This window comes from Nerophis lumbriciformis, linkage group LG06 (genome assembly GCF_033978685.3).
Source record: "Nerophis lumbriciformis linkage group LG06, RoL_Nlum_v2.1, whole genome shotgun sequence".
Taxonomy (NCBI): Eukaryota; Metazoa; Chordata; class Actinopteri; order Syngnathiformes; family Syngnathidae; genus Nerophis; species Nerophis lumbriciformis.
In genome coordinates this window covers 41,524,361-41,548,398 of record NC_084553.2, presented here as the reverse complement: position 1 = coordinate 41,548,398, position 24,038 = coordinate 41,524,361, and the positions used below count along the sequence as shown (strand labels likewise).

The 24,038-nt window shown below is 37.5% G+C and overlaps 1 protein-coding gene and 1 long non-coding RNA gene across 5 annotated transcripts in view; one reads left to right on the top strand and one right to left on the bottom strand.

Annotated features, from left to right (window-relative positions):
• Positions 1–17,348, top strand: part of smyd3 (SET and MYND domain containing 3) — a 136,998-nt gene extending 119,650 nt beyond the window's left edge. The window contains exons 10-13 of one of the 4 annotated variants that reach the window (XM_061964362.2): positions 3,471–3,645; positions 16,482–16,590; positions 16,800–16,927; positions 17,078–17,348. In XM_061964362.2, the coding sequence (XP_061820346.2) occupies positions 3,471–3,645; positions 16,482–16,590; positions 16,800–16,898 (383 nt within the window). In that variant the 3' untranslated portion in view covers positions 16,899–16,927; positions 17,078–17,348. Of the gene's footprint in view, positions 1–3,470; positions 3,646–3,922; positions 4,189–16,036; positions 16,158–16,481; positions 16,591–16,799 lie in introns of those variants that run through there. The other 3 variants (XM_061964361.2, XM_072913374.1, XM_061964363.2) reach the window with 3 other exon arrangements.
• A 1,119-nt stretch (positions 17,349–18,467) lies between these two features.
• LOC133608337 (uncharacterized) lies at positions 18,468–21,705 on the bottom strand. Its single transcript, XR_009815564.2, has 5 exons — positions 21,646–21,705; positions 20,844–20,960; positions 20,323–20,476; positions 20,102–20,198; positions 18,468–19,434 (listed from the first exon to the last, which is right to left on the bottom strand). It is a non-coding gene; the product is annotated as an uncharacterized lncRNA (long non-coding RNA).
• Between the last annotated feature and the right edge of the window lie 2,333 nt (positions 21,706–24,038).

Here is a 24,038-nt window from a genome sequence, read left to right as displayed (position 1 = left end):
TAAATAAATAATTCTTGAAGTAATTAATTAGTTGTATCATTCATTATTTAAATCATTAACTCCATCCATTCATCCATCTTCTTCCGCTTATTCGAGGTTGGGTCGCAGGGGCAGCAGCCTAAGCAGGGAAGCCCAGACTTCCCTCTCCCCAGCCACTTCGTCCAGCTCCTCCCGGGGGATCCCGAGGCGTTCCCAGGCCAGCCGGGAGAGATAGTCTTCCCAACGTGTCCTGGGTCTTCCCCGTGGCCTCCTACCGATCGGACGTGCCCGAAACACCTCCCTAGGGAGGCGTTCGGGTGGCATCCTGACCAGATGCCCGAACCACCTCATCTGGCTCCTCTCCATAGATAAATCATTAACTAAATCATTAAATCATGTAATAATGAATGAAAATGTGAAATAATTAATAAATTATAAAATCATGAAATCAATAGTTAATTAAATAATTACATGTAAATTAATGACAAAGTTGATAACAGTTATTATGCATTGCTTTCAATTGTAATTAATTAATAACACATTTAAGTATCTATTATTTAACAATGTATTTATTTATTTTTTTAAATTCCATTTGGCCCTTCATTGTCTGCGAATGTGCATTTCTACTTGCTTTTAACCTGATTAAGTGAATCAAGACAAATTACATATTGACCCAAATATAAGACAACCCTTGTTTTTCAAAACCTGTTATGAGAATAAAAAAATTATACAAAATCCATATAAATGTAATTAACAACTGATATAGAATGCAATAACGGATAATAAATAGATGGACAGATTTGTTGGAAAAGTTTTAAATTTAAACATGCCAGCATATCACAAATGATAAAAAAGACTTGTGAGTTTCGTTTGATTGCTCAATTTATTATTATAACACAGGAGCGCTTCTTGCTATAGCAGCACATCCCTCCTCAGTCTCGGAGGTGCCAGTGGGCCGCTATCAGCTTCTGCTGCTGCCCGCGGGAGTCACAGATCTGTTGTGTAGGACTTGTTGTCAGTATTCCTTCTTGCATACTTGAGTAGCCTATGAGACTCTGTGGGACGGTCAGGAGAGGGATGGCATCCTTTGGGTTGTCAAGTGGGCGCCCCCCTTCCTCAATGTTTCACGGATAGGCCCACGACATCTCCGGGGGGTTTAGCAGTGAATCCAAGCGTATTAGGTTCAGCCCCTAGATGCCATAAACTTACCTGAACGTCCACGTGGAGTCTATTCTCTTGACTCACAGTCGCTGACTCCCCTATTCAGCAGCCTTTGAGAGGTCTTTGACTGCCTGCTAGGGAGCCTTCCCTCGCACTCCCAGCTCCCTTAGTAGCCTGGATGTTAAGGTGGCTACAAACTCTCTGTGGCCTACTTCCACGAGGCGTACCCTTGCTTTCCAGCCTTGTTGTTGAGCATCGACTGCAAGCTCAGCGTACCTCAACTTCTTACGCTCAAAAGCTTCCTCTACTGAATTCTCCCAGGGCACTGTGAGCTCAATGATGTAGACAAGCCTGAGCGAGGCTGACCACAGAACAAGATCTGGCCACAGGCTTGTGGACGCGATCTTAGCTGGGAAGCAGAGCCTTTGGTCCAAGTCTGCAAACAGCTACTAATCTTGTGCATGGTTTTAATCCTATGTTTGAAAAGATGGACCCTACACTGATACAAATAACTAACATTAAGGACTCCAAGGTCATGTCCTCTGTATTTTTTTAAGTGGCAAGAAGAAGATGATATGACTGACAGCAAATATACTTTGTGTGGGCTCTACATCGAGTGAGCTGTGCATCACACTGCGGTAGATCATCCTCTCGCAATATACGATCTTTGGTTATGCACTGCTACAGCATCGTTACACAATGAAACATCATCTGATCCGAAATGTGCTGTCAAGATAGCGTCAACATGAAATTGTGCTGACGTCTCTAATGTTGGTTTTACTTAAATGAAATTGATGTGAAACGCTGTCTGTATAACCTACTCAGTGGCCTAGTGGTTAGAGTGTCCGCCCTGAGATCGGTAGGTTGTGAGTTCAAACCGGCCGAGTCATACCAAAGACTATAAAAATGGGACCCATTACCTCCCTGCTTGGCACTCGGCATCAAGGGTTGGAATTGGGGGTTAAATCACCAAAAATGATTCCCGGGCGCGGCACCGCTGCTGCTCACTGCTCCCCTCACCTCCCAGGGGGTGATCAAATTTCACCACACCTAGTGTGTGTGTGACAATCATTGGTACTTTAACTTTAACTTTATAATACTGTCACATCAGTCAGGTGCTGCCCCTCCCCAAACACTGAACACGCGCTGTGCGTAGAGCGTCGCTATCTTTGGGAGGTGGAGGGGTATGGGGGCATTTTGTGTGACGAAGCGCATGTCAAATGTAAATTATTGAATGACAAGGCACTTAATATGAAATTTTATCCCAATGTATTCCTGCACACGTCATGCTCTGTCACTGATTAGAATACTAAAGCGCGTGTGACTAGGACATGAATTCCTAAGCAGAATGTTGTGAGTTCAAACCCAGGTTGCATTTGAAGTGAATTAAAGTTTTAAAACTTTTGTTTTACTGATGCTATAATACGCCTAACACCCTAATTTCAGCATAATAATTTAAAAAAGTGGATTGTACATTGTGTTGCTGTGGGTAATATTTATATAGTGTTGTGATACCCATGATTTCAGCCTTGCAAAGCTCCTCTTGGACAACCAATTTTTGACCTCAGTATTTGTCAAATGCTGGTTAAGGCCCTGCTGATACATTAAACTTTAGCAAAAGTGGCTAACTGTGATAACCCCTAAAATAAATATAATTTGTGTAATTTACAACATAATTCGTTCGTTCAGATTAGAGTTTCATATGAATATTATTTCACATGGACAGGATCCAACCTCCAAAGCAGCACATCCGTCCTCATTCTCGGATGTGCCAGTGTGCCACTACCGGCTCCTGCTGCTGCCCGCTGGAGTCACAGAAACACACGAAATGATCGTCTCGATAAATTAATAGACGTCCTCACAAAGATTGATATGATTACTAAGCATTAAATAAATGCATTGGTGAAAAAGTGAATTTTGTGTCCTTGCCTCGATTTTTTTTACATTGTGGAAATCAAATGCTGGCAAAAACCCGAACGACCACCTCTGTGAGTCGCCAATGTATCCACAGCCTGTCGAAATGTGTGTACGACAACTATGAAGGTGGTGTGAAGCAGTGCACATTTCCACGTCAACGGCAGTTTTGGGGAATCATTTTTTGATGCCACCTGTTGGGTTGCACAGATACATTCCGAGACGCTGAAAATAAAATGACTCATCTTTTTTATATTTTTATCTAGAGATTAACATTTTCTTATATTTGTATAGTTAAGGGATAGTCATTAATACCTTTTTGCTGTTGCTTTTACAGAGTTGGACCTTTATCAGTCATTCAGTAAATATCTTGTTTTCCTCAATTAATCCTCTTCGCATTCCCCTTCCGCTCCCAGATTGGGGAACCCTCCTTGACAGTTGTACACTTCTGTTATCAACTGTTGGTGCCGATGTGCCCGATGGAAACCTCTACAAGCTCCAATTGACTGATATGGCGCTAGATTCCGCCATTCACCTCGGCCACTGGGAGGACGCTGTAAAATACGGGGAGAGGACACTTCCAATTTACAGGTAGGTGTGTCTCTATGTGATTTTTTTTTTCATCCCAAAAATAATTGTATTCTGTCAACTACAAGCTAAAACCGGTAACTGCAGCAGAAGCCAAAATAAAGTATTACAATTATGCATGTGGACATACATAATAATAATAATAATACATCATCTTGAGTCAATAGTCAGTAAATCAATTATTCATATGATAAATGAAAATCAACTGGATAACATTGCCATCATTAATAAATTACCATATTCATTTGTTGTTGTTTTTCCGTCACTCGCTTTCAAACAGGGTACAAGAGAGTTCACTCTGTGCATCGCTCTCAGCACCTGAGCGCAGTTTATTCAATAGAATTAAATGAACGAAGGGAATTTTCATGTCAGTCATCCCCAGTCTTTGTCTGGGTGGGCAGAGGCTGGATGCCAGCTGACACACACAGGACGCACAGACAGGGAGTCTTGCTACCTCGCAAGTGAGGCACCAAATAAGGAGGATGAAATAAATGTATTTATTATACAAAGTATACACATGTATATATAAAATAAAGAAGATGATTGCAAAGCCAAATGTTTGGAGTGGAAATATTTTGGCTTCAAACGAGTGACACGATGAGCCCATACTTGCCAACCTTGAAACCTCCAAATTCGGGAGATTTGTGGGGGGGTTTGAGGTGGGCGGGGCCGGGCGGCGGGGTTAAGGGGGGAGGAGTATATTTATAGCTAGAATTCACAGAAATTCAAGTATTTATTTTATATATATATATATATATATATATATATATATATATATATATATATATATATATATTTATACATACATATAAATAAAATAAATACTTGAATTTCAGTGTTCATTTATTTACACATATACACACATAACACTCCTCTCTACTCATTGTTGTATTTGAAAGTGCAATGCTTTGCAGCCAGTAGCACAGCTTTTGAAGGAGCGTAGGTATGGGCAGTGTAATATTCTGGGTTGGAGTCAATAACCAGGCGAGATGACGAAGTTACGTCTCTTTACTTCATACTTCAGAACCGACTCCCACCGTCAGGGTGCGCAATACAACGTAAACCGTTGGCCAACCAAAAAGCTTTTTGGTTGGCCAAGCGGACGTGACGACAGGCTGTCCTCACTCAGGTCCGCACGGACCTGGAGGGGGCGTGCCTTAAGTCCGGCTGGAAATTGGGAGAAATTCGGGAGAATGGTTGTCCCGGGAGATTTTCGGGAGAGGCACTGAAATTCGTGAGTCTCCCGGAAAATTCGGGAGGGTTTGCAAGTATGGATGAGCCTATCGAAGTGATGGTAAAAAACACTCGACCCAGTTTCTTTAATTGGCGAAAAAAAAATGCATTTTAAGCTGTCCAAGTGCAATTGTTTATTAACTTATTTCCTAACCTTCCATTTACAATGGTAAAAAAAACATAATGTTTATTGTGTCTTGAAAGGAACACTTGCATAATTATTATATATTATGATTCCATTTGTGTTTAATTTGGTCTCAAAATAACACTGATAATAATATCGCAATAACTTGTGGGACAATATATCTATCTATATCTAATATATTTCTTATCGACCCAGGCCTAACTTGGATATAACATCAGTTAGCAAAGAAAAGCAATAATTAAATCAGCTTTTGCAAGGTGTTGAATGCAGTAGTCTGTGCAAAACGTCTGCATACATTTAAAAACATCTTCAAGTTGGCAGGAGTTATGCAGGGCTTTTTGCAGACTGATGGCCAAACCATGTAATGCAATGTACGTTTTTATAAATACTTGTGTTTGTGTGAGTGTAGCCTGTGCACATGTTGTCAATACACACACACATATAACTATAATAAATGATACGGTTCAGTGCAGTAGAAATACTCTGGGTCATTGAAGGAAGTGATGCAAATTGTGTAGTGAGGATCTTTACTATTCATGCCATATTTTTGCACCGCATGAGTGCATCGTTTTCCATCTTCCATCCGTCCCTCATTCTCCATTCCTTGCGTCTTTCACTTTGCATTTTCCCCTTATTTCAGTTGAGTTCATATTTCTGAGCACAATCACTTCTTTACTATATTTTCACTGCAAAACATGGTATTGGCATAGAAACATCCACAAATGCTTTCAGGTATGTGTTCATATTTTGCATTATATCAAGTATTATACCAGTGCATGCAGATTGTGAAAAAGTTAGAAACATACTATATATTCATGCACAAGAAACATGTTGAAATTCAACATCCTCTGTACAGCCATTGCAAATGGGAGACATGAATTTCATGCAAATATATTCCATGTAATGTACTTAGGTTTTAAATTTAGATTATAACTGCATTTGTTATAGGTTTGCCCAGAATACAAAATACAATTAGGCAATAGGCAGACTATAACTAATCTTTCCTCCATGTTTGTATTCAGTAAGATAATCCTTGCTTTCCTCTCGCAAACAGCAAGCGGTGATTTTTTTCTTCCAGAAAAAAAGAGACGCTTTCTTTCCGCTGGATTTCCCTGGAAATCTGAGTCTCTTTCCACAAACGTCTCCTCTGTGCCCTCTCGCTCTCATCGCCCAGAGCTGTGGTTCTCTAAAAAGGCGCCTTCGATGAGACCATATTTGTTCTTGGCGGAGGAAACAATTTGGGGGGAGAGCATGTTAATGAAATTATTGTAATCGCTGCAAGCGTGTGCATGCAAAGATGGAACATAATTGGAGTTTCTTCCTGTGTTTATTTGCCGGACGTGGCCGCGTGACTTGCCGGCGTGCTAATTAAATCAATATTGTAACTTGTTATTATTCATTCAGCACTAACACCAATTTAGTCTTTCAACGCACTATTTAATGATGAAACTCCTAACAAGAACAGGGAGCCCTTCTGTAATTGCTTGGCACTACGGTTTGCAGTTTGTTAGCCTTCAAGGCAAAAACAATTGGCCTGTTAGTTAAAATAACAGAGTATGTTGTTGCAGCTTTTAATTACTGAATTGCTTTCCAATTATGTTTTTTGATTCAATTACTGTACATCAAATGTCCCTACAAAGTGCAGTCAATTCAGATGAAAGTTAAACAAACAAAACATTCAGCGTGTGTTTTTGTTGTCTTAAAACAAAAATAAATTAGCAAAAAAAGTGGGGGGGGGAAACCCTACCAAATTATAAATGCTATTGTAAAAGGTCAAAAGAGAAATATTTGAATGGGAATTATAATAGCATAGTGAAGTTTTGGTTATCTAATATATTTTTTATCGACCCAGGCCTAACTTGGATATAACATCAGTTAGCAGAGAAAAGCAATAATTAAATCAGCTTTTGCAAGGTGTTGAATGCAGTAGTCTGTGCAAAACTTCTGCATACATTTAAAAACATCTTCAAGTTGTCAGGAGTTATGCAGGGCTTTTTGCAGACCGAAGGCTAAGCCATGTAATGCAATGTACGTTTTTATAAATACTTGTGTTTGTGTGAGTGTAGCCTGTGCACATGTTGTCAATACAAACACATATACTGTATATAATAAATGATACTATTCAGAGCAGTAGAAATACTTGGTGTCATTGAGGGAAGTGATGCAAATTGTGTAGTTAGGATCCTCGCGATTCATGCCATATTTCTTAACCGCATGAGTGCATCGTTTTCCATCTTCCATCCGTTCCTCATTCTCCATTCCTTGCGTCTTTCACTTTGCATTTTCCTCTTATTTTAGTTGAGTTCAAAAATAAATTAGCAAAAAAAGTGGGGGAAAAAACATAGTAAAGTTTGGTTATTTTTGACCTTACCTATTTGTCAAGTAAGACTTTTGCATATGCAGTTTCAATGCAATATTTTGAATTAGGGCTGTCAAATTAGTTTTTTAATCACATTTTGGAATTTGGATTAATCATGATTAAAAACAGGTGATTACTCGCTTGCATAATTAAAATGTGCTTAGGAAAATGCCCCAATATTTGTACACTAATGCAATTTTATTGTCAGAATGTCATTCAGGAATGTTTTTAAACATTTCACATGAATGCACGTCATTTATTTCCACAAAACTTGGTGACAGTTGTATTTATTAATTATTGTTTAGTTCTTTCAGCCTGTATTATATAGTGAAATTTGCCAGCGAGCACATCAGTCAGAGTCCCTTCACTCATTTTTGTACTGACGTGTGCATTGATCTGATCACTGACCGTATAGCAGTAAAGGTAAAATAGTGTGTACGGTTAAAATAAATTGCATGATTAATCTTAAGTGTTTACATGATTAGTGTGATACATTTTTGGGGTGGGGTGGCACAGATGGTAGAGCGGATGGCATTCTAATTCTAGCTTCTGCCACTTTAGTCACGGCAGGCAAGACACTTCACGCCTTGCATGGCAGCTTCTGCCATCAGTGTGTGAATGTGTGTGTGAATGGGTGAATGTGATGTATAATGTAAAGTGCTTTGGGTATTGTGCAGGTATAGTAAAGTGATATAAAAATACAGACCATTTACCATGAATCACATGATTTAACTCGTTAATTTTGACAGCCACATCCAGCCGCATCCAGAAGACAGGGTTGGCTTTATAAGCATCCTGATTGGCAACCAGGGACATGTGTGTCCTGATTACCTAACAGGGACAGGTGAGAGAGTCAGCGCTCAGACTAAAGAAGTGGTGGAAAATGGAAGCAAACAGGAAGTCTAATCAAAATATAAGAGCGCTGGACAGGTATTTTAAGAAACTAAAAACTGTCATGAAAGCTGATGACACATATGCTATAGAAGCTGTATACTGACTACTTTAAAGTATATACATACACACCAGGAAGCAATTTTATAAGCAAAAAGTATTTTGTCTTCCTAAAAAATTGTCAATTTTGTCAAGTAATTTTGTTCATTAATGTTTAACTTTGTTGTGTTATTGTTATTGTTCAGCCTAATGGTCTCCTCGGTCAGCTCACTCTCATGGAATCACTCCAATTTAAGCTTGCACCAGCAGACACAGATTGATCCAACCCTGGAGAGGGGTTTTATTCTCACATCGCTTCATTTGGAGCGTTTTGTCACGGTTGCATCAAATCATTTTGCATTCATAATCAAGACCGTCAAATGGTCTGGGGGAAAGAGAAGGAAATAGAAGGGGAAGACTTAAGAGGGAGGACAGAAGGAAGAATGGAGTGCATCACCCACTTTAATCCCCACAACTCGCAAGCCAAAGAGGACAAAAATAAACGAGAAGCAGCCGAGTAGAGGCCATGATAATAGGAGAAGAAAAAATGGAGGAGATTAGACTGGTTGACTCGGGCAAATGAGTGTCTGGAGAATCAAGTTGTTTACCTCCAAAAAAAACCTTGGTGTGTATTTATCATGATAGAAGCGCAATTGCCTACTTTTAAAGACTTATATTTATTGTTACATTGTAAGTTATGACATCACAAAGCATTTACTGTGTTTTTCGGACTAGAAGGCGCACTTAAAATCCTTTCATTTTCTCAAAAATCGACAGGGCGCATTAAAGTGGTGCGCCTAATTACTTAGAAATAATGTAAGTAATAATTTGGGTTGTGCTTACCGACCTCAAAACAGGTTTTTTTGGTATATGGTGTAATGATAAGGCAGTCACACATAAGAGATACATGTGGACTGCATGTTGACGCAAGTTCAATAAATGAGGCTAGCAAGTACCGGTAAGTTAGTAACACCAAAACGTTGATATTTAATTGAGACTATAAAACATTTGAGCGCTGTGTCAAAATGTTTTAGTAGAACTTTGGTAAGCGACGAAGCCGTACCGTTTGATGGAACGCGAAGCATTACGGCTACCATAGTCAGACATACCGTGCTTTATTATTATGGTGTATGTGTGTGTGTGTGTGTGTGTGTGTGTGTGTGTGTGTGTGTGTGTGTGTGTGTGTGTGTGTGTGTGTGTGTGTGTGTGTGTGTGTGTGTGTGTGTGTGTGTGTGTGTGTGTGTGTGTGTGTGTGTAAAGATCCCAAAATGGCACCTGTTTGGAGACCTATTATCTGGCATTTTGTTTCACAATATAAAAAAACAACACATTTTCTTACCTATTGGTACCTGTTGATGTCTTTTTGCGATCTGCGTAAGTCCAGAAAATAAGCGCGCGTCCGCCTTTGTAGTCCGCGCTCTAGTCAATAAACTCCTTCTTTTTCCCTAACCTCTTGTTATGGGACATTCATCCTTCGCTGTTGCCATTTCTGATACAAAGTAGCGTAAAGTTCTAACTTATGTCTGTCAGTCAACTCGCTATGGAAGCGCTAAAAACTACAGGTACCACAAACATCCATCCATCCATCCATCTTCTTCCGCTTATCCGAGGTCGGGTCGCGGGGGCAGCAGCCTAAGCAGGGAAGCCCAGACTTCCCTCTCCCCAGCCACTTCGTCCAGCTCCTCCCGGGGGATCCCGAGGCGTTCCCAGGCCAGCCGGGAGACATAGTCTTCCCAACGTGTCCTGGGTCTTCCTCGTGGCCTCCTACCGGTCGGACATGCCCTAAACACCTCCTTAGGGAGGCGCTCGGGTGGCATCCTGACCAGATGCCCGAACCACCTCATCTGGCTCCTCTCAATGTGGAGGAGCAGCGGCTTTACTTTGAGCTCCCCCCGGATGGCAGAGCTTCTCACCCTATCTCTAAGGGAGAGCCCCGCCACCCGGCGGAGGAAACTCATTTTGGCCGCTTGTACCCGTGATCTTGTCCTTTCGGTCATAACCCAAAGCTCATGACCATAGGTGAGGATGGGAACGTAGATCGACCGGTAAATTGAGAGCTTTGCCTTCCGGCTCAGCTCCTTCTTCACCACAACGGATCGATACAGCGTCCGCATTACTGAAGACGCCGCACCGATCCGCCTGTCGATCTCACGATCCACTCTTCCCTCACTCGTGAACAAGACTCCGAGGTACTTGAACTCCTCCACTTGGGGCAAGATCTCCTAAACATGACGGAGAAAAGACGCTGTTGATGTGGAGCCATGTGAATAAGACTGCCCACAAAACGGTGCATCCAGAAAGCGACATGAAGATAGTCTGTAATAGATCATATGCAACATTTTGACGGAAGAACCACCATTATATGTTATGTGGACCACAAAGAAGTGTTTTAAATGTAGAAATATGACCCCTTAAGTTCACCTTATAATTCAGTGCGCCTTTTGTATGAAAACAGAGCTGAACAGACCCGCTCATTGGCAGTGCGCTTTATAATCCGGTGCGCCCTATGGTCCAAAAAATATGGTATTTCCTTTAGTAGAAAAGCTGCAAATATAAAAATGTAGTGTGCTAGTATGTGTTCGTTCACGTTTTGCAAATGAATGCTAAAAGGATGTGCATTTGTGAATAGTATGCTCATGAATAAATCCACTTGAGCATTGTGTGTACTGTATACAGTGTATATAATAACACCTGCAATATGAGTTTGTACAGTAAATTATTGTTTTTTGTCCCCCACTACCTCGTCTACTTTAATGATGTTGTTTGTGAGCGTGTATGCGCAGTGCTGCATACATTTTGAACTGTGACACTGTGCAAAGAAACAAACAACAAGCTATTGTTATTTATCTCACTCCTACTACTAGGAGTATGACATAATATGGATATGGCGAACTGTCTCAGTTGGTAGAGCCAGCAACTTGAGGGTTTCAGGTTCGATTCTAGTTTCCACCATCTTAGTCACTGCCGTTTTGTCCTTTGTTTCTGTGACAAAGCTCTTAACTCAAAACTCTTGTATCTCAAATTAATGTTTCTTATTACTATTCAATTGGTGCTCGACTGACTCAAAACAGCACAATTTTAACATGTAAAATGCATTTTAAAAAGAAAAACTAGAGATGATAAATATTGTATACAACAATGCAATAGAGTGTACTACTAACAACTACTGTTGTTTTATAAAGTAATGTAATAATGGACAGCATTGCAGAGTGAACTTCCACGCTATCGCTTTCCATCTGCTTTTTTGTCAAACACACCATCAGCAGCCTCTCCATATTGTCATGGATGTCTGCAGTTAAGATATTATTTTAACATTATTAGCGGGTGTTATCGACTCATTCTGCTTCAGTATGGGGCAGACTAACCGTGATACGCTCGAATTGCTTCGCCAAGTTGCTGACACACACTGTCATGTTTTTGATTATTTCTTTCTTTAATTCAATGAATATCATCCACTTCTTTCAAGCACTGTCATTCAAACTCGCATTCTTCCTTCCCATGGTTGGAAAACAAAGTTATATCAAACTTTAGCTCCAAGCTAATGTTAGCGAGTCTGACCATATGTTTTGATCACTGTGACATTTGCTACATCAACTAATGGCTACGTCAACACTCCTAAGTTGAGGTACCACTGTATTGCTATTTTCACTGTGATTAAATTGTGCTACAAAATATAAACTATAGAATTATTTTTTGTTTGTTTTTGTTTCACCTCTATAAATACATGGATGTATCATTGGTTATTAAGAGCAATACATAACTAATGGCAGCATCAACATTATTGAGATATTATTGTTTGATTGAGGTATGTATCACGTACGGTATCGTGAGGAACATACCCTTAGATTCCAAGCCTTACCAAAGACCAAGCTATTGCATTCATATTATTTCGTTACACCAGGTTACATTTTTTAATGTACATAACTAATAGACTTGGGCCCTGGTGCATGTACCAAACTGTATAGTAATTGGAAATTGTGCCATTGATGTATGTAGAAATTTAAAAAGAAAATTATACTGCGATAGAATGAGTGAATTAAATATAATTTCCTGAAGTACTTTTATTAAATAAGCTCAGTTGGAAGCGCCATATAAACTATATCAGGGCAAAGCTATGTACAGTACATCTCTTGCAATAATATCCAAAGTCAAAGAACTGTTACATGAAAAAAGTTATATATTTTATACTATTCCCTGGTTCTCCCTTACATGGCCTATGGCCCACAAGTGTGGGGAAACACTTATAAAGCCAATCTTAATCCAATTAGTATCATTAAAATAAAGTGATCCGCATTGTGAATAAAATAGCTTACAGTGCACATACAAATTAGCTTTTCATTCAATTAAAAGCACTAAAATTGAAGGATTTGGTTGACTTTAAGTAAGGCTGAAACGACGCGTCGACGTAGTCGACGTCATCGGTTACGTAAATACGTCGACGTCGTTTTTATGCTTCGACGCGTCGCATATTTACGTCACACTGCCGTCATGGCGGAGCGCAAAGCAGATGATGCGAGCGAGGGAAAAAAAGCACGCCAAAAGTCGTCAAAAGTGTGGGAGTATTTCAATAAACAAATGTATATAATTCGGCATTATTTCGGCCAGTCGGCTTATAAAATCAGAGCCGATCAGTTTACGTTCGCGCGCAGGTATAACGCGGCGCGCTCCTGTCTCATCTGCTGGTGCGCGAGCCCGGTAATTAGACCGCTGTGTCAAATCAAGGAGTACAAAAGACGCCAGCGCAGAGTGGAAAAAGGTTTAGTTCATTACAGATAACCCAGAGTTGTGCCAAAAGTATGTAAGATTTAATATTTCTCTTCGTGGGTGTGGCGCACCTGTTGCGCTGGTGAGATGGGAGGGGGGGTTGTGTGCATGTAGCGTGCTTAGTCTGGAGGCTAAATACACACAGTGTGTTATGTAACTGTTGTTTAGTGTTGATATTCTTTGCTTAGTTTGATAAATGTTGGAGCAGTTTGCTTCATCAGGAGGGTGAAGTCGCTCAATTTAAAGTGTTGGATTTAACTGTGTTGGTGAGGGCGTAGAAAAAGGGGCATTTTTCTACCAGTAGACAGCGTTTAAGATTGAGTGTTTCACTGCTAAATTAATAATATATTTATATTGAATATGGATTTTAAATATGTATCTAAATAGGTGGTTAATTGGTTAGGTATTTATGTATTTGCATATTGGGTTTTCTGTTGCATTTATCTATTGTGTTTCTGGTGTTAAATGTATTTTATATGTATCTTGGTGCATTTAAGTTGAGACAATTTATTTAAAATCTGTTTTAACTTAAAGGGAAAAGATGTTCCATTTTCTTGCACTTGTTTAATGGTTAAGAGTTTGATAGCTAATTAATAGTTGTAAATTATGGGATTGATAATTGATTGATTTTTTACAGCATGTTAATCTTGTGGTGTTTTGTCCTTAAAGGTTTTTCACCTACTAAAGAAGCTAAAGGCTACTAAAGGCTACTAAAGACAGCTAATGACAGCTAAAGAAACTAAAGTCTATTAACACTGCAAAAGACTGCTAAAAAGACTAAAGAAGAAAAAAGAAGCTGTTTCTTGGTTGGAAAAACTGTTGCAAACTAAAGGAAAATAAAAGGAAAAAGTAACTACGGTCTGGTCTTTTGAGTGAAATCCAGAAGCCACATTCAGCATTGGTACATCCCTTCAAGTGTGGGATAAGCACAGCGAAAAAAGCAAAACACTTGACAGTTGTTGTATGCACACTGTGTCGAGCGGAAATGGCCTATCATAGCAGCACAACGGCTATGAAGGAACATTTGAAAAGAAAACACCCGACAGCGTTCTTGCCATCACCATCAACTAGTCAATCGTCCGCGTGAGTATACATTGTCATCATTACACAAAATCATGAATGTGTCATTTGTATCTGCGTTGTAAATTCATAAACTAAAACACTGTTTCGCTCTGAGAGGCGCGTTTGGCATGCCTGTTCAGTGTTTACAAAGACGCGCTCCTCTTTAACGCTAACGTTAATTAGTTGTGCAAATACCTTTTACAACATTAACAGTTACATATACTATGTACAAACCAACAATTAACTTTCACTTTAATCATACTATCATTGTTGTGTTATTAAGCAAAATAAGCAATACTTTTACTTTTGTTGAAATGTTTACACTGTTACAGAATATTTCGTTTTGCACTTTTTTGTATTGGATGTTTATCTTTATTTTTGCACATTTTAAAGCAAAATAAGCAATACTTTTACTTTAGAAATGCTTATACTATTGCAGAATATTAAGATTTGCACTGGATGTTTACTTTTATATTTGCACATTAAAAAGCAAATAAGCTACTTTTAATTTTGTTAAATGTTAAAAGTTTTAAATGTTTATATTGTTACAGAATATTTTGTCATGTTGTTGTCAATGTTGACTGAGTGGCCATACTTTTTTTTTTGTATATAAAAGTCATGCCTTTTGAAAAAACTGGCCAACATTTATTTTTTCATCTTCATTTTAAATTAAAAAAAATAATCGGTAAAAGGAAAAATAATCTATAGATTAATCGAAAAAGTAATCTATAGATTAACCGATTAATCGAAAAAATAATCTATAGATTAATCGATAGAAAAATAATCGTTAGCTGCAGCCTTAACTTTAAGACAGCGCAATTTATGTACAACATAAACAATAACAAGTTGCCAGTGTATATTAAGGGATGTTTCAAAAACAAGACTGTGTTTAGAATTTCTGAAAGAAAGAAATGGTTAAAAAAAAAATACATACGTGAGACAGCAGCTTTGTGTGTCTTTTGTTGGGATTCATGTATGGAATAAGTTGGACCAAGAGCTAAAAGATTGTAAAACTTTAATTCAATTGAAAATTATTTTGAAGAAATCAATTGTAAAAAAATATTTTGAGAATGGATGCTAAGGATGTAAAATTAACGATGGAGCTTTTCCCCAAAAAACATTTTTGTGATGAACAGAAACACAAACAAATGTAAAACTGCATGCATAAAAAATTGGTCATGTTTTCTGTTTCTGTTTTGTAAATACATGGAATAGGTGTAATAAGCTTTAGCTTCTGCCTATTCCATTTCAGACTATAAGCATATACAAATGTATTCTCTTTATCTGTCAAATGTTTACATGTCTGAATAAATGAAACTTGAACATCATCTACTAGAATAAATAAATGCCTGACTACACATAAGCGTTATTCCTCTCAGTGCAGCTACTAGGCTGTGATTACTCATACTATGTCATCTGCTACTAACACGTGTCACTTACTACCTGCAGAGCAGATATGGCATCTGTAAAGCTGCGTTTTACATGTTTTAAGTGCTGCTGTCCGCAGGGGAACATGTTTTTTCCTAATAGTCAAATGTTTGTAAGGAATTAGACAGGGAATTGTTTATGCATACTGTACTAGACTAGAATCTGTAGTCTTAAATTCTAATATTTTGACAAGTTAACGCTGGCTTTCCCAGTTGGTAGTGTTTAGTCATTGTCATGATCTTACATGACCATTTGGACTTTAATTTGTTTAGTGCTCTTGTTTTGGTCTTTGTGTTTTGCAGCATCTTGACGATTTGATTCTTGTCCTACCAGCACACCCGTATTTCATTGCCAATTAGTTCTATTTGGTTTCACCTTGTTACCTCCTCTGGTGCTGGTTCATTATCTTCTGTATGCCAAAGTATTCTGTTGCTTTCTGATTTCCTGCTCAACCTGCACTATTTTTATTCCAGCTTATACCTGCGAGCACTTTGCCTACCTTCTCTACTTTCTGGTATCCCACCAACAGCTGCTATGCGCCATTGTCACAGACATGGTGCCTTTTAGTCATGCACAGGCATCTGGTGGAATGAATACAAGCTGACCAACCAACAAGTCAGGAAAGTAACTTATACAATAAAACATCTCTAATGAACACCAAGTATTAAGTGCAGTTTGTGCACTGCATGAGGAAACATAATATTCTTATGTAAAATATATTAATTCAATGATTGTGTTTCATGAAAACTTGATACGATAGTGAATATTTACATAATCAACAGATGATGTCAGTCAGAACTTAAATAACTCCACTAAACATTTCCTACCTTTTTTTACAGCATTTGTGGATGCAAAACTAATTAAGTGGTTCCATTTTTTTACCCATTTTATGACATGTCTGCTTCCCTGTTTTTAAAGACAATACTACCCTGATCCCCATCCTGTTCATGGAGTCCAGCTGATGCGAGTAGCAAAGCTGCAACATTATTTGGAGCGCATTAAAGATGCTCTGGGAACGTTTAAACAGGTCTGTATTATCAAGGAGTCATATTTAGATGTTTACAGGTATTGTTTACTTACTGTTAGAATATAACTTGTGATAGTCTATATGAAGTATGGGAAAAAAATAGAAATGTAGGCAACAATGTGTGTTATTTCTTGACATTATAGTTAACCCAATTTTCTTTCAACAAGTCAATCATTTTAAAGCATTTACTTGTCTGTTTTGTCCACCAGGCTTTTGCAATCCTACAGATCACTCACGGTATTGATCACCCTTTAGTGGCGGATTTGTTGGAGAAGATGGAAGAATGTCGCTTTGAGATGGGTCAATAACAATCAACCAACAGTAAAGACAGTAAAACGTCAGCAGAACTTGAAAAGTGATTTTTTTAAGGCACATATTTTTGGTGTGATGCCAAAAGGACATTACTGTTCTTTCTGCACGTGTGTTCTTGTCTATGTTAGATACCATTGTGGGGAATGCATCCAATATGTGTGTGTTTCTTTTACAGTCAGCCACTTAAAACATCCATCTTCCTCCCGCCACGTATCCATCACACATGCACTTCCTGCCGTAATCCCTGTTTTTGTGGCTTCTTCTGTCAGGGTCTGTGTTGGAATGTGGTAATGCTTCACACACACACACACACGATGCCTCTTTGCAGGAAAGGGATGACAACATTTCCTCTGGGAGAGAAAAATTGTGTGTTTAAGGGTTATGTGAGGATTACACTGACATTGTGTTTGTTTTAACATAACAAATAAAAAGTTTGGCTTTTCTGACACTTTGTGCTCTCTACATAAAAAAAAAAAGTCTGGATTATTCAGGTGTGAATGCATGTTACATAAGCATAATTATTCATTTTGAGTACTACAATAAATGCTGTAATTATGGTTGGAATGCTTATTTATTTGAACCGCAAAGAGGTGGATATTAGACAATAGCATTTTTCCCGAAAATTGAGAACTCACTATATTTAAAAACTATTGCTGTTGTTAATTAGATTATATCACACCTGTGAATTTTGATTAATCTCAGTCAATTAATTCCTTGCATATTATAAATTGGACCCCAATATTTTGACACAAAGTAATTCTATTAGTGTCAAAAAAAAAAACATTCAAAAGTGGTTTACTTTATTGCACTTAATGTTATATTTTTAAAACTTGCTAAGAGTTTTATCTAAAGTTCCGCCAGGGTGTATTTTGAAGTGAAATTGTCCAACGTGTCTCTTCACTGATCTTTGCACTGGTGTATGCATTGCCTTGATCACTGACCATATAACAACGCACGCCGCCTTTCAAGTAACTATCCGCAATTAAGGTAAAGGAGCTTGCACGCTCAAAATAAATTGCGTGATTAATGTATGTTTTCACATGATTGATGCGATAACTTCTTGTGAGTAATCTCATTACTTAATGCAATACATTTACAGTTCTAATATAAACTAATAAAAATTCATTAATAAATTAAATTTTTTGGACTAATGACAATTTTTTTAACTGAAATAATTATTTGGAGTGCATGGCAAAGTACACTGTAAAAACTGTTGCCTAGATCTAACTCAATAAAAATAAGGCAACATTTTCCAAGCAATTTTTGTTAGTTTAGTCAACTAATTCGTATTTTGAGTAAGTAGAACTTAATAATATGCATTTCGATTTATGCAAAAAGATTAAGTTGCGTTTACGGAAAAAGCCAAGAAATTGAGTAAAATCAATGTAAAAAAACATCAGCATATTAAACACACAAGACTTAATTAAAATAAGTAACATTTAAATGAAAAAATTATTTTTGTACTCAATTTTATTAATTTTGACCAACTTACCCTTTCTTTGTTTTGAAAATGGAAACTGCTTAAAATAATTACTTAGAATAATAATAAAAAAAATCAAGACATATCAAATTCCAACCTTTATTAAATCATTACCATATAAAAACAGTGGCAATGAGCTGGACAGTATGAACAGTCAACATCCATATTATACAAGAATGCATGACCTCAACTTTTTAAAGTGCTGTATAGAACACCTTCACAGTAGTTTTCTTTTTTTAACCGTATACATGTTAAAACATTTTCACAAGCCATATCCAAACCTGTCAATAAGCTGGACAGTATTAACAGTCAAGAACATCAGTATTTAGTGCATAAAAGAATGCATGACCTCAGCATCTAAAGTTTTACTTAGAACATTCACAGTACAGTTTCTTGCTAAAACAATTTAACATTAAGATTATCTGTACTTCTGCAACAATTCACAAGCAGAACACCTTCACTGTAGTGTCTTTCAGTGTGTATATTTTGAAACATTTTAACTTAAACAACTCACAGATCCCTCCTTCTGACCAGCTGGAGCTTCACAGTGGGGCAATTTAGTGTGTATAAAACATAAAAAAACTTAATTTACACACCAGAAACGATGACCTGGAGCTTTGTATAAAACCTGAACAGGACAAACTGTTACAACATTCTGAAGGATTCCACTCAATGAACAATGTATAATGATTTTGAACAGACACAAGAAAATAGCTGTTCAAAAGTGCAAGCTGACAGTCATGGCTCACTGCCTAAGCTAGAAGCTTGTTTTTGAGAGTCATGAATTTGGGGGTTGGTTTTGGGCGCAGTGTGTCAAGTCCCACAAAAAGTCTTTGAAACACCTCAAATGTTTTGGAAAGTTTGGATGGATACTCAAGATTAAGTGCATACGTCAACCCCAGAAGTAGGCAGCATGCTTTGACCAGGTTTCCAAGATGAGTAAGGACTGGTACTCCCTCAATGATGATTCCTACTGCATTTGGCTCACGACAGATGTAGATGCTCATATTCTTCATTTCCAGGTCCTCATGAACAGTGGTCTCTGCAGTTCCCTTTGAGATAAAAAAACAGTAATTAAAAAAACAAACATCTAATTTTATATTTACAGTAATATACGTTGTGTGATTTAATTCAAATAATGATTACTTTTGTAAAGACCATTTTGAAAACTTTTGAATTCTAATTTGAGATCTTGTACATTAAACTTGGTACAATAGATGCATTTCCAGCCACATGTTTTTTATTGGCATTTCTAATTTGCATATAAAAAACCTGAATAGAACCACCAGAAATTAAAACAAACTAACAGTAACATGTTATATATATATATATATATATATATATATACACAGGTACATATATATATATATATATATATATATATATATATATATATATATATATATATATATATATATATATATATATATATATATATATATATATATATATATATATAGAGTAAATGTTTTAATGCTTGTTTAAGGGGAGTATTTTTTGTTTGCATTGTTTTTTGTTTTTTTAGGGCAAACAGAAACACAAGACAGAAAGGCATCACTCTGTGGTGCTATGCTAATTGGCTATCCTGGGGCTCTTGCCAACTAGCTGCATGCTCGACCTCCACCTGACAACTGCTGGTTCAGTCAGTTCACATAAAAGTAAACCCAATTTAAGCTTGTACATCAGACTGATCCAAACCTGCTTTTAAACAATACTTACAGTAGTCAGAGATTATCTCCTGTCCACTCTCTCCCATGTACTCTATGAGGCATCTCACAGTCACATCTCTCTTCTTCACTGCAGAGGCACTTGGGTCCTAGAGTTAAGAGAATAATAATAAATAAATGAATTTTGTTGGCAATTTTACTCCAAATCTGTGATACCGTTATTAGAGCATGATTACAAATTCAGTTTAAACTTTTAAACCACTTTTAACCCACCTGTATCAGTTCCATCAACAAGTTCTTGATGCGCTGCAGTCACTCCTTCTTTTGCACTGAAGAGCTCCAGGAGCTTTGGCGTGTACCTGTCCAGTTGGGACATAAATGTTGATTCCAGTGGAACAGCAGTGCACCTTCGGAACGCTTCATTAATCTGTAAGACAGCAAATGTTGACCGTTACTGATATTAAGGGTATTAGTATACATTTTCAGGCAAAAAGTGAGTCTAGTATGTCATGTCCAAGTCACAATGGAAACTTGGTCAGGAAAAATAAAATGATAATAGAATAGAATAAAAGATATTCTACGAGTCGGTGGTGGCAGGCGCCTTCTTGTACGCCGTGGCCTGCTGGGGCAGCGGGCTGAGAGCGAGGGACGCAAACAGACTGGACAAGTTGATAGAGAAGGCCAGTAACGTGGTGGGAGTGGAGCTAGACTCTCTGGCGGTGGTGTCAGAGAGGAGAAGTCTAGCATCTTGACAGATGAGAGCGAAGAGATGTATAAGAGCATGGGCAACCTACATGAATGCAAGGCAAGGAATGGCTGTGTCCAAAGGTCCCATGTTGCAGTCTGGAATGCTTTAAAATGTCACTCTTGGTTGGTACAACAGTGCTGCACAACTTACAGGGCCACCCCATCTGTCATTGTAGAGAGAGAACAAAAAAGACAAGTTATGGTTCATGTCTAACCTCTTGGATATATAAGCCTGATGAGAGCCCTTTATATCGTTTTTTTTTTTACACCCTAATATACTCATTTGCAGTATTTCCTCTAGATTTTTTTGTAGCCACGATGGTCTAAGTTGGTAACCTAGCAACAGTAGGGGGGTCTGGGGGCATGCCCCCACGGAAGAAAAATTTGAAAATGTACCCTTTAAATGGTGACTACTGGTGAGATTTTTTTTGGGGGGGGGTGTTGAGATTGAGACTTACACAATGAGTGTTATTCTTACAAGAGTAGCGTTTTGCCTAGGAGTGTGCACGGACAGCAGGTCTGAGGGGGCTTCAGATAGCTCTGTCAAGTGTATCTAGCTAGATGCTAGCAACTTTTAATGCAAGCTAGTTAAGCAGCTCTAATGTGGCTGCTTATAAACTTAAGAATAAAATATTAAACTACCACGCAAAGAAAAGGCTAATTATAAACTTCACAGCTATAAACAATGTTTGGTTGAAGTTAATGAGCTGTTGGTGGTAAGAGCACATTCGAAATGGTGGTCGGCGGGAAAAGTAGTAAACTAAATATAACATTGAACCATGCTTTTGAAAATGTATACATTTAAATCCTGGCAAATACTGACTTTTAACAATATAAATTGTTACTTACATGAGTTTGGTAAAGTGTTTTCCTTGGGCTCCGTGAAGAAACGTGTCTGGGCTTGTTCTTCCACAGCTGCATGCAGGTGGGCGGGGCCTGACGTTTTAGGTCTGATATAAACCTTTGAACTGAGTTTTGCTAAATCAATTTATGTTGGAAGTCCAATAAAATTAATTTTATCACATAAAAAATTAAGTTACGAAAATATTCACACTTTTTACTTAGAGATAACTCAAAAACTCTAAAAATAAAAATAAATTGATTTATTGGAATAAATATACTTTTAAAAATAAAGTAGAATGGACAATACCACTGAAAGAGTTTTTACAGTGATATAGGAAAACAGCACTTTTTCACCATGTGGTCATTTAACATGTATATCGCACATTATAGCAGCAACAAAACCAATGTTTTAATAGTCGTCAGGAGTAAAGTGCTGAGTCAGCATTTATACTGCTGATGAGTCCATTGTCAACACGTTTAACAAACATGACATTCACAGCTGAGTAACACCTTTTTAAGTTTTCTTTTTTCTTTTCTTTTTTTTATTGACATCCAGCATCAGACATTCCTATCCATTACATCATATTCACATAAATCATATATCTATTGTCTGCCCTAAATGACAAAATATTTTTGTTTATATCCCACCCATACCACCCAACCCCCCTCCCCCCCAAAAAGAAAGAAACAACAAAAAAACAAAGTAGTATCTACAAATACATCGATTAAATAAACAGAAAAAAAAGAAATAATGATACATTAACAATAATAGTCAGAAATAAAATAAAATATAAACAGATGCATATATATATATATATATATATATATATATATATATATATATATATGCACACATACACATATATAAATGTATATATACATACATACATATACACATATAGGGAGTAATCCCTTGTTTGTTTGTTTTTCTTTTTGCAGTACAATCACTAATTCGAAAAATTAAAGTCAGGTTTATGGGGCGTGACATAGTTGACCCAATTTTCCCAGTATGAAGTAAATTTCTCCAATTTATAATTAATAAAGGCAGTTATCTTCTCCATTTTATATATGTCCATTGTCTTCAAAGTTGGGCACTCCTGGGATATCCATTTCCTAGTAATGGTCTTTTTACAAGCCACCAGTAGGATGTTCATTAAGTGTTTATCTTTCTTCAGCCAATCCTGAGGTACATGTCCAAAAAACAAAGTTTTACTTAGAGGGGTATTTCACGTTTGAAAATATCCTGTAGAGCTTGGTGTATCTCTTTCCAATAGTCCTTTATGGTGAAGCAGTCCCAGAAAGTAGATAACGTTTTCAAGTAGATAAAGCTGCCTAATGCTGATGCACTCCTATGTTAATAACAAAATCTACTTCAGGAGGTTGCCTACAGCCACAGCTTCTATGGCAAAATTGTTTGACTCTACTTTAATTCAAGAGTTCAACAGTTATTTAGCGACTATAAGACACTCACTGTAATTTAGTTGAAGCATTAATTATAGAATTTACTATACAGTTTGTTTTACTTTTACACTCAAATGTGTGTATGTATATTTATTTTTCTTTATAGATCACTTGCAGTATTTTTTTTAATTAAATGTGTTTAATGATAATAACTTGAGGTACAAAAGAACAGCTGTAGCTACAATGTTGTCGTTCTTGTACATGAAAGTTGCGATTGTTGTGACACGATGGTTATGATACAGTAAATCAAACACCTTTTTTTTTACAGCAGCAGATGAGTAGAATACATGAAGTGCAAAGTGAAACTGAAAAAAAGATATGTAATAGAAACATCACAGTACAACTTCCTCTAACATCACAAATACTCATTTTTTTCCCTTCTAAACATTATCTCACTTGTTCTCCCATCACCTCATACCGACCATTAAACGTGATTTACTGCCATCGCTCTTTTTTCTCTCACTGCCTGTTACCCTCTTTTTCTCACTCAGAATACATTAAATGATACACTTTCTCTTTTTCATTTGTTTTTTCAGCACAGGGCCATGTTCCATCCAAAAAATGGGCACAATTTCATTGCTTTTGCCTGTATTAGTCTGCAAGTTAAAACCCATTATGTCTTCAGAAAAGATGGTGTCTCTACAATGACGGAGACATCTCAGCAGTGTGTCAATAAATAGAAGGATCACAAGTTTGAGTTGCTTTTCTTCTCTGTGTGCTCATTAATATGCAAATTGACTTTTTAAAGATGTTCTAACAGTACTATGTGTTCCCAGAGCCTTCTCTTGTTTGCTCCTCTGTGGAGAGAAAAGGTGCTCAAAGCTCCCTTTTGGCGTTTTATGACATCATGAGGGCAAAACTTCCTTCCCCATGGGCTTGATACTGCCTCTGATCTGCCCTAGACATTATCCCGCCGTCCATACACCCACCACTTAACT